The sequence below is a fragment of the Geotrypetes seraphini genome, chromosome 5 (genome assembly GCF_902459505.1).
Source record: "Geotrypetes seraphini chromosome 5, aGeoSer1.1, whole genome shotgun sequence".
NCBI classification, from domain to species: domain Eukaryota; kingdom Metazoa; phylum Chordata; class Amphibia; order Gymnophiona; family Dermophiidae; genus Geotrypetes; species Geotrypetes seraphini.
In genome coordinates, this window is record NC_047088.1 from 80,856,981 (window position 1) to 80,869,011 (window position 12,031).

Below are 12,031 nucleotides of genomic sequence, written 5' to 3' on the forward strand. Positions count from 1 at the left end.
AATCAGATGGCTGGTTGCCGAAGTGAGATATGTTACCTCATTTTGTATGTAGAAAACATGCGTGGTAAGCCTTGCAAAAAAGCTGGTGCCTACTCTACTCTACAAAATGGTTCTGTCCATCTCAACTGAATTATCTGTTAAAAGTATGGCATTACAGAAGCAACTGAGAATCACAGAACTCTATTCACTTGATTCACAAATTACGGTAGTAGGGTTCTACATGGAAAAGATTTCAGTTGTTTTTCAGCATATTTTTAGATTTGTCCACAATTTTTTGCGCATTTTTTAGTTCATTTCCCATATTTGTATCGATAAGGTTAGCTTTCATCAAGCTCAGCTAGAGGCTTTTAGCGCAGGCTGGCGCGGCAAATGCTCCAATGCTCATTTAATTCCTATGCGTGTCAGAGCACTTCCCTCACCGTCCTATGCTAAAAACCTCTAGCACAGTTTGATAAAAGAGGGGGTAAATTTGTAACACAAATTCGAACTTTTTAACATTTGTAAATTGACTCAATGTGCATTCATTTGTAGGTTAATGCTCGTTAAATCAATTTAGTACCTAATAATTTAAGAGGCATTTCTATAACATGGCACCTTCATATAGGCATATCAATTTTACCCACCGAGCACTAATTCTATAATGGCAATCCTATATAATAAAAGGTTAGTGGCACATGCGCTTTTAAAAAAGCGTGATTACTGCGGCCGTGGTGTGTGATCCGTGGCCGTGTTCCATTTTAGAACCCGGCCAATGATCACTCTGGCCATGCCCCTCCTCCCGCCCTCACCAACCCGAAGGAAGCTCAGCAGATCTCCCGCTCTCACCCCACCAAGCTGGAACCATACCTCCCGCCCTCGCTCACCGCTGATCCTCCTCTTCGGGCCAGCCTGCGATCGTGGCCGGCTTTGGCGGGCCGCTTTCCGGCCTCGGTGGCACGGGATCGCGTCGGGGGGGGGGGGGGCGTGCTTCCGGGTTGGGGAGCAGCCTGCGAAGTTCACTGGGGCCGGCCTCCACGATCGCGGCCTGCTTTGAAGAGAAGCAGGCCAGATAAGCAGGGGAATTAATTCAGGGGGCCAGAGGGAGAGGGAAAGGGGCCATGGAGAGATAGGGAGAGGGAAAGGGGGCTGCTTTGGGGGGAGGTGTGCTGGGGACAGACAGTTTTACTCTGGGGGGAAGACAGAAGGGCCCATGGAGAGACAGGGAGAAGGAAAGGGGGATGCTTTGGGGGAGGGGTGTGCTAGGGGGAGACAGAAGGGGCCATGGAGAGATAGGGAGAGGGAAAAGGGGCTGCTTTGGCGGGGAGGTGTGCTGGGGACAGACAGTTTTGTTCTGGGGGCAGACAAAAGGGGCCATGGAGAGACAGGGAGAGGGAAAGGGGGCTGCTTTGGGGGAGGGGTGTGCTGGGGGAGACAGAAGGGGCCATGGAGAGATAGGGAGAGGGAAAGGGGGCTGCTTTGGGTGGGAGGTGTGTGCTGGGGGCAGACAGCTTTGCTCGGGGGGTGGGGTGGGGGGGAGACAGAAGGACACAGACAGCAGCCAAGGAGAGAGAGATAAAGAAACACAGACAGACAGACACTCTATTCTAGCACCCGTTAATGTAACGGGCTTAAAGACTAGTATAGAATAATAGCTTAAATCCAAATTGGCATGCCAACCATTTATACCAGGTTAATGCAGGTAAATGGGTGTGCCTAAATTCACCATGCAAAATGTGTAACTTATAGCAAAGACGCCAAGGACGCTGAGGTCACAGAATTGTTATTTGTTCAACACATCAAAGAGGAATATTTTACAATATGTATGGACCAAAAAGTCATGTTTCTCTATAGCTGGACCATTTAATGTGGAATGCATTGTTTGGTACCTTACGGTTTTGTAGAAATCCATTGCAATTTAGAACGTTGCTTAAGACCCATTTGTTTGTCCAAGCTTTTTTAAGCTAATATTCTGTTTCTTGAGTTAATATTTTACTTTCTGAATATCATCTTTTTTGCAGGTTATTAGATTTATGCATCTTGATTGAAGTAATGTAGTAAATGAGCAGTTGAGATGGTATAATCTTATGATTTTTGGTGATGTATGGGATCTTTATGTTGTGCAAATCCTGAAATATGTATGTAATACTGTGAGCCGCCTTGGGTAAAGGTGAGTTAAAAATGTTTTAGGAAATTTATTTATTTAATTTATTTAAGTCATAAACAGTACTCCCACCGATATTCGCAGGGGTTCCGTTCTAGGAACCCCGTGAATCTTGAAAAACAGCAAATACGGTTTTCAGCAGAGGAGACAAGAGAGGGCAGCCGGAGCGGTAGGAGAAAGCAGCCAGAGCGCTCATGTTCCAAGTTAGTGGAGTTCCCATTGATGCCCTCCCTAGCCCATCCTACACCGAATAGTTAGATAATTGTCTTGATTAGTATGCAGAATTATAATTTGAGTTAACGGAAGCCCTATTTTTAAAGAGAAACAAAAGTGGGAACCCCATTCAGTGCCTGAAAGATCTTGGGTTGTTTAAAGATCAATTCCTTGACTAGTACTTCTTCAGCTGAGTGTTCCATCATTGTATTCTTGTAGACATTAGTAGGAAACTATGTAAGATGCATGCATTCCAAGATGTTTCATACACAGTACCAGTCACAAACTAAAATGTGCTACCAGAAGCAAAAAACAGAGGGAAAGAATGAACCATAACTCAAACCAATATCTTCAAATCTAAAATTAAACAAAAAAGGCTGGTGTTTTATGAGCTCCTTTTCACATAACTAAATGAAAACCAACATATAACCCAGGGTTATATGTTGGTTATTGGTACAACACTTCACTCACACTGCATTACAATGACCAAAGTCAATTCTCGCATGCACACTAAGAGATTCTCACCTGTGAGAAAGGCTTCCTTGCTTGCCAATGATCATTGCATATGGAGCTACTTTCCTCCATGACGCTATGCTGAGACAGACAGCAGCATTCTGCACACCTTGGCCACTGATGGTGATGACAACGATAACTATGGTGGCTTGGCTGTAGGTTTCTTTTCAATAATGCAGGGCATATATCACCAGAACAGTATATGCAAGGCTCATGCCTTACTGGACCGTGGACATTGCAGGTATATACCACAGCTCTGAGGTAATCACAGTCACCAGGATGCTTTCCTTGCTTGCAGCACATGGGTTGGTCTATGCTTTGACTTAAGCAATCTGAACAAGAAATGGCACAATCTTGCATCATTGGTGATGCTGGATGGTAAGTTTGGTCTATGGAATGCCGTCTACGGTCCCTGCAGTCTAGGATCGCTGGCTGAAAAACAGTTGTTTTCTCAGTGGGCCCTGATCTTAAATTAGACTTGTTTTGTTTGATAAGCATGACAGGGTGATGAGGGTTGGAAATGGTCTTGCTGGTTTCTTCAAAGAATTTTCTCCTATCTGCAAAGGGTAGGAGAGTGGATTCTTCCAATATCTGCTTTGGTATAAGTGTTACATCTGATTCTTCAATGCAAGACACTAATTGGTTTTCTTTGGGATGCCTGAATTGAGGCTGCAGTTTGTGCTCTGGAGACCACTTCCATCGGCCTCCATTTCTGTTAGGTATTTGGAAAATTCTTTGCTTTTCAGGTTCAGGAGAAGGACAAGGGGTGCTCTGTTCACTATCTGAGATTATAGACATTCTGCTTGTTGAATGTTCAATTGTTCTTCTAGCATCATAAACCTTGAGGTCCTGGCTCTTTGTCTCTTGATTTAGGCATTCTGAGGATTTTGTTCTCCACATATTACAGGGGGGCTTTCTGTCTGAAATGGGTGACTTGCACTTTGGAGGTATCTTCCACTGTCCGTCAGTCACAGCTGCCATCCTGCCTGTCAGCTGATCAGTGACTCTTCGAGCCTCAGATATCCTCAGCTCATGGTTCTTTGTCTCTTGATTAAGGCTTTCAGAGGATTTTGTTCTCCATATATCAGAGTGCTCATCTTCTGCAATGTATGATCTGTTCTTTTGGGGAGCATTCCTCTTTGTGTTTGGAACAGTTAGATGGTTGACACTTCTTAGAGGTTCATATGCCTTCAGTTCATGATTATCCAATTCTCGGTTTAGGCAGTCTAAAGACATGACTCTTTTTATATCATTGGAGGGCTTACCTTCTGAACTGGGTAATATAACTTTTGTAGGTGCAGTCCGCTCCACAGCTGACACAGCAGAGTCTCTGTCAGTTAGATGGTCAGGAGTTTTCTGAGTTTCATGCATTCTAAGTTGCTTTGGATCTTGATTTAGGTATTTTGAAGAAATCTCTTTCCCGATATCATCGGGGCCCCTCCTTTCTGTGCAGGATGACCAATTCTTTGGAGCAGGTGGTGGTGGAGGAGGAGGAAGACAACGAGAAGGAGGGGGACAAGCAGTTTCACATGGTTCATCTGTTTCCTGAACTGTTTCTTCTCCACAGAGTAATATGGAAGACCCTTTGCTCTTCTGCAGCTGGGCCTTTCTTCTTTGGATTTCATTTCTCAGATTGGTAGCAAAGCGATCACTTCTCTTTCTCATTTGGGCTGAACGATGACGAGATGAAGCAGGCTTTCGAACATTTAACTTGTTTTCTTCAGGATCTTTACACTCTTCCACTAAAGTCTCTGTGCTGCAGGAAGGCCTTAAAGGTATATTTTCAGTGGATAACAGTGGGGCAGGCTGGAAGTTCTGCTGGTGATCTGTTGGCTCATCTGGAACACTATAAGATCTCTCAAAATCTTTACTGTTTTTCAAGTGTGATGGTTCACAGCTGCCTGTTAATTTTGGACTGCAAGCATCTTCTCTTGTATTCTTTGAGTTATGGATCTCTTTTTCAGAAAATAGATGCCTGTTACTATATTCCTCATGAGCAGCTTTATCAGAGAGATGTTCTTTGTCACTTTCTTTGAGGCAAGGGCTTTTTTGATTGAGTTGTGTATTATGAAGTGGGGACACCGTCCACTGATGCCTCTCCTGTACAAGCTGACTTTCAGAACTACAGTCAAACTCTGCAGATGTGTTCAGTAACTGCAAGTTGGAAGATACTAGGCACTCAGAGTCACTGTGCTGCTCTAATAAACGGTCTTTGTGCTGAGGGCTAGTGCAATCTGTCAAAGAAACTGGTACAGCTTGGTCTCTATTATCTTCATTGCTTTTTTTGTTATTACATATTGAATTATCTGTCAACTGTTTGCAGACGGACACATTTGACTGTTCTCTGTTGCCATTCAGTAGTGTTTCAGTGCTTTGTTGACCTTTGTCTGTTTGTGAGCTTAGCATGTAATACTGGTCAGATGTCAACTGATCCTTTGTATGACCTGAACACAAAGCAAATGCCTGTCCACAGTGACAATGCCCTTCTAGGCTCTTATTTTGGACAGACAGAAAGGTGTCTGAAGTCCATCTCCCTGCTAGGTGCAATGAGTCCACAGGAGCAGAAGCTCTACGCTTCTCAGAATGAAAAGCATGGGCTTTAGATGCTCGAAGGCTATCCCTCCTAACTGGAGGCTGAGGTGCTGCTTTTGAAGAACCTGAAAGGTTTGTTTCATATGTGCATGAGGAAGGCCTAGAGCTGGGTTCAGAATGTCCACCATGGTGGTGAGAGTTTGATTCCTCAGGGGTTTCCCCACCCCCATTTCCGGTCTGCAAGTATCTGCCATCATTGTGTTTGCAACCACCCAAGCCTTGGAGAATACAGTCCATGGAAGCACTCTCTTCAGGCCTAAGTGACTGAGTGTAGTCTGAAGTATTGGAACTAGCAGAGAATGAACTGTAAGCAGAATCTCTCTTATTGTGATACATGCTTTGGTCAATTGGTGAGAGATTCCCCTCAAAGTAAGTTTGGTTGGGTTGGTCAAGGCTTTCCATGCTTCCAATAGAACTGCTTTTGTCAGTGCTGCAATGGCGAGACAGCTGGTTCCACTGTATGGAGAGATCACTGCAAGATAAAATATAGAATGGTTAAGTAAATGGTTTATAATCAAAACAAGAAAGTTATTAAGGATGTGTACAAGCAAGAAAAATGTGGTTAGTTTTCATCTTTTTATCATGACTTTTTCCAGATTTTTGGATTTTTTTAGTTCTACACACTCATTCTACACATTACACACTCATTTTACACATTCATTCATTTTTTTAATTTTACACATTCATTTTAACAGGGAATTTCTAGTATGTACCAAACTATTTAATGTGCACTAGATGACAAAGTCAATTATTACACATTAAAACTCCGATTCTATAAAGTCTATCTAAAGTTAGGTGCTAATATCAGCTCCTAACTTAATTGATCAATAGGCTTAATCAGTGCTGATATTGACACTCAACACCTCATAATCAGGTTTAGTTGGACTTAATTGAAAGCTAGGTGTCTAACTCCAAAAACTCGATTCTATAAAAAAAAAAATAGGCATCTAGCCCAAAGCACCTACACTAAAAGTGGGCGTTTTTAGGCGCAGATCATGGGCATCTATTGGAGTTAGGCACCTCTTTGTGAATTAGATGCTATTAGGCTCTGATATTGGTGCCTAACTTTAGGCAAAGAAAACCCTGGCATAAATTGGGGGCACGTGATTCTATAATGGCTGCCTAAGTTTGATAGAATTGGTGCCCCCTAACTTTGATAGAATTGGTGCCGCCTAACTTTAGGCGGACTTTATAGAATCAGGGTCTAAGCCAATTTAGCACACACTAAATTTTTTTTTAAGTGCATAAACGAAATAAATGCATGCTATTAGCTTTGAATGAAAAAATTTCAACAAGAAACAGTGGCGTAGTAAGGGGTTGCCCCAGATGCGGTCTTCCTCGAGGTGCCAGCACCCCTCTTCCTCTCCGCCCCCTTTTCTACTCCTCCCCCTGCCGCCCATGTACGCCCTTTCCCTGTACCTTTTTAATTTCAGTTCAAGTAGCGACAAAGTTGCTGCCTGTGTTGGTTTCGGCGATTTATCTGTCACTTCCTGATGCCGTACAGTGAGAGCCTATTTTATAATGACATCTGGGCACCTAGATTCCATTATAAACTGGCTTCAGTGAGCCTAAAATTTAGGCAACCACAGTTACACCACTCATAGACATGGCGTAACTGTGGATACCTAAAAGCAGCAAGGGCGTGCATAACTTATTGCACAGATTAAGTGGCAGCATTGCCCATGTTCCATGATTACACAAAATTCCCACTTGATTGGATAAGTTTCAAGTTTAATAAGATTTGTTATCTACGCAGTATCATATATTTCAATGCGTATAACAATTTTCCAATGCATAAAAATAATTAAAAAAAGGGTGGACAAAATATGACATTACATACAAATCATATAAGTTCTAATACAAACTGATACAAACTAATACAAAAAGGATAAATAGGATGGACTACAGTCTTTAATTAAAAAAAAAAAAGAAACGTTTAGGGAGGAACATATAGGATGGGATCACATAAAATCCATTAGGATCTGAAGATTTTATATTTGGGAGGTTAAGCTGTCTATGTATTGAATGCATCCTTATACAGAAAGCTTTTTAAGGAGCGCTTGAATTTTTCTAAGGATGGTTCATTACGTAGGTACAGTGGTAAGTTGTTCCACAGCTGAGGAGGTATGACTGAGGAAATGGTAGATCTCCTGGTCCCTATTATTTTTAGAGAAGGAATAGTTAGTAAATTTTGTTGTATTGATCTAAGAGCCCTAAATGGAGAGTATGATATAAAAAATCGATCCAAAAATATCGGCACATGTGATTGTTGAATTTTAAAGGTAAGCAATATGATTTTAAAAGTTATTCTATGTGTAAGGCCCGACTTCGTGCAGGAAGAGGCGGTCGGAGCGAACCGCGAGTGATTTCCTGCACTCGCGGCGCTCTGGCTGCTCTCCTGCTGCCCTCTTAGGGCTCCCCCATGAAAAACAGTAATTGCAGTTTTTCGAGATTCACAGGGGTTCCTGGAATGGAACCCCCGTGAATCTCAGGGGAGCACTGTATTCCTTAATTTGTGCATACTTCCTCTCCACCCCCTGCAACAGCTCCCTTGTAGATACTTAGAAATTTATAAATCCTGTGTTATAATTAGGATACTTCTACCTCTCTTTTGTTAGGGAAAAATGCTTGAGTACCTGACTGTAAAAACCGCTTACATAACCTTGATAGGCGGTATATAAAATCCTAATAAACTTGAAACTTGAATGCCTTTTTTAGTTAAATGCATTTTTTGCACTTTGAATTGAATTTCTCTTGTTGAGTCTGATTTTATAACAGGACTCCTATGTAAGGTCATAGATTTAATATACCACTTTTCTGTGGATATAATTAAAGAACTTTACATATACTATATATAGGTACTTTCTTTTCCATCCCTAGTAGGCTCGTAATCTAAGTTCTGTACCTGGGAAAATGGAGGATTAAGTGTCTTGCCCAGGGTCACAAGAAGCTGCAGTGGGAATTGAATCCAGTTCCCTGTACGAAGTCCAGAAAGGTACAAAACTTATTCATAAAGGCAATATAGAAGCCTATGTGTATTTACAAAAGTGGCCCTTGTGGTGTGCAAATGCCTAAGCACACACGTACACCTGCTCTAAAATTGGTATAATTGTATACGTCTACTTGTGTGTTTTTGAAAATGCAGCACAATTCTACCCCTGCTCTGCCCAAATTATGCTTATGGGACCACTTACATATACCATTGCACAATTTTGCAAAAGGCCTTTTCAGTATGTAAAATCTGTTTTAAAGCACAGTAGTAACCCTTTATGTGACCTAGTATTCATTATGTGGACTGTTTTAAAAAAAATTTAAAACCTTTTATGTATTGATTCATTGCTGATTTCTGTACAGAGGATTTATTTTTGGTTTAAAATACTAAACACTGAAAAATAAGTGTGTGTGTACAAGTTTGGAACAAAGAGAAAAAAAAAAACTGGGGAAATGTGCAACAGAAACCATAGAAGTCAACTTTTCAAAATGATTGGGGGAATTAAACCCAATAGAAATTAGCCTTCCCTGGCCACAGCCAGAGTTTGCTCAATATTAGTGGTGCTCAAGCACCCACAGAGCTGGCTCCTATGACAGAAGCATTAAGAGAGCCAATAAAACATGGAAGTTTACCTTAGAAATGACAGAGAACTGCTGTTTTGAGTAAGCATACCTTTAAATGCGTATTTCATCATAATGGTGTAAAATTGCTTACAGGGAAATGAATTCCCAAGCTTATGCCTGCTCTCCCCAGTACATACCTATATCCCCCCATCTCATGAAAGGAACACTCACCTAGCTTCACATCCTGAGTGCCAAGACAAGCTGAAGGCATCTGAAGGAAAGTGCATGGCGGCTGCTTCAGTCCGGACCTCCGACAGCTTGGCGAGGTGCCATGAGTGAGGCCTTATGACTGGGACATTCCTCCTGACAGAAACAAATGCCAACAACAAGAATGGAAAGGAAATTAGCTCTGAGGAACCAAGTCTGAAATCACTTCCTGGACTGCTTCCTTTTCTCAACAAAAAGGATTTGTTATCAGTGGACACCATGAGTACTTATGACCCCACTCTCCCCTACGTTATACCTTTATATCAGACAGTGTGGGAGGGATCTTCCCATCAGCAGGGTAATGGCCAGAGAGGACTCAGTGGGGAAAGCTACGGTGATGGGAATACGTTGACCCAAAATATTCAAAAGGTTATGGTTTTCCACCACCTTAACTTTCATGATCAAAGATATACTAGGACAATCATTTAAGAGATGCAATAGGAAATAAATTGGTCCATTATTTTTCATATAGATTTCTATGATTACACAACGTGACTGAAGAATTTAAAACAATATCTATCACTGGAAGTCTATATTCATATCTCTCCATATTAGCATTAGCAAGAGCACCCACAGTTATTAGCTTCAAATGAATGAGCACACACTTCAATCTACCAGTAATACTGTTTTATGAATTCCATGGAAATGGCACACATGTAGAGATCCCTAAGGTTCTACCCTGAGTCACAAGAGTCAGAACGGGGGGATGCCATAGGTGCCATGGCACCCCCAATTTGCCAGGTTGCTCAGTAATGAATCCTGTCCCAAGAATCCATATAAAAATCAGGATTGCCATGACAAAACATCAATAATAATTGACAATATTTTAATAAAATGCAATTATGTTATATTATACACTGAATGGATTGTGTTCACAAAATCAGAAAAATACATAATGCAATACTCATCTCCCCCCCTTTTACAAAAGCATAGTGAGTTTTTTAGCGCCAGCCGCAGTGGTAACAGCTCCGTCACTCATAGGAATTCTATGAGCTTTGGACCTGTTACTGCTAAAAACCGCACTACGATTATGTAAATGGGGAGGGGGGAGCTTAAATATGAACTGATTGATTAAACAAAAATAATGAAAAAAGTCGAGTTTATCAAGTAAACGTGGTGTACTAAAAGCATCCAAGACATCACATTTCTGTACAGACTAAGACTGAAAAAAAGAATAACTAGCATTTATGAACATGTTATGTTAAAGTATTTTCCTTATCATCAATCAAGAGTCCCCTAGACTAGAATAGGGCTTTCCATACTGTGGGCCACAAAATCTGTGCTTGGAGTCATGAGTCAACAAATTTTCATCATTATCAAGGTTGGGGAGTGTTTGGCACAGTGGTTAGAGCTGCGGCCTCAGCATCCTGAGGCTGTGGGTTCAAATCCCATGCTGCTCTTTGTGACCCTGGGCAAGTTACTTAATCCCCCATTGCCTCAGGTACATTAGACAGAGTGTGAGCCCACTGGGACAGATAGAGAAAAAATGCTTGAGTACCTGAATGTAAACCACTTAGGCTATAAGTGGTATATAAATAAAATAAGTTAATTAAAAATAAAAACCCTCAGATTAAGAATTTTTGAAACATTTCTACTGGGTATAATGTAGACCTGGTGAGAACCCTCAGATAAATATAAATTGCTTGTGTTAGCAGCCATGATTTTGGAGTCTCTCTTTGATCAGTCATTTTCTTGGGAAAGAGCACAGCCATTTTGGATGACAAGTATTCGTCAAATCAACTACTCTTAGCTATACACTTCTTCTCCACTGCCAGTTCCAGACTTCGTTCCCTTCATCTTGCTGTCCAATATGCCTGGAATAAACTACCCGAGTATGTCCACCAAGCCCCTTCCCTTGTTTAAAAGCAGACTGAAAACCCACCTTTTTTATGTACCTTCAATCCATAACCTTACTCCCTACTGCCCTAGACAGCAGACTAATCATTCCCCCTAACTGTATCCATGACATCCTGTTTGTCTGTCTTTGTCTGTTTAGATTGTAAGCTTCTTTGAGCCTGGACTGTCTCCTTTGTGACTCTGTACAGCACTGTGTACGTCTGGTAGCACTATAGAAATAATTAATAGTGGTAGTAGTAAATGATTTGTTTTGTCTGTTATTTTTTTGCACATTTGATATTCCATCACCTCCATTTTCTGCACAAAGCAGATTAGAAAATAAACAACATATCAATGATAAAATCACCCAAATAAAATAATGGTTTATGTTATGCAATTTGTTTAGTCATTCAGGTTATTTACTGCCACTATAATATTACTTTGACAATTACACAGTAGCATAGTAAATGATGGCAGATAAAGACTCACATGGTCCATCCAGTCTGCCCAACAAGGTGGCTGGAGCCACACTAGCCATTCTGCACAGGCCTCAGTCACCCAGGCTTAAATACTGGTTATCAAGTTTCTACCATGCCAACCATATAGGGAGCCAAACATGATGGAATCTTGGTTATAAACACATATCATCCCCAAGTATTGCTGACAGCACTCAATTTACCAGCTAAGATGTCTTCCCCTACTCCCTGAGCTATACAGTACCGTCACTTGCAAGCACATGACAAGCTGACAAAAGTGATTGTTGCAGTTGTCCGGGTCTTGTCACGTCTGGGGAAGTAGAATCAACGTTTCAGCCATCATGCTGTGGCATCGTGCAGCGAGATCCAGACAACTGCAACACTCATAACGCCAGCTGAGGAAGCCTAAGAAAACACATGACAAAAGTGATCTACAACA

At 41.5% G+C, this 12,031-nt stretch overlaps 1 protein-coding gene across 2 annotated transcripts in view; it reads right to left on the reverse strand.

Moving 5' to 3' along the window:
- SHROOM4 (shroom family member 4) overlaps nucleotides 1–12,031 on the reverse strand; it is a 394,799-nt gene that overhangs the window by 80,916 nt on the left and 301,852 nt on the right. For both annotated transcript variants that reach the window (XM_033944710.1, XM_033944711.1), the window contains exons 3-4: nucleotides 9,245–9,376; nucleotides 2,879–5,930 (exon numbers count right to left, since the gene is read on the reverse strand). In XM_033944710.1, the coding sequence (XP_033800601.1) occupies nucleotides 2,879–5,930; nucleotides 9,245–9,376 (3,184 nt within the window). The remainder of the gene's footprint in view (nucleotides 1–2,878; nucleotides 5,931–9,244; nucleotides 9,377–12,031) is intronic.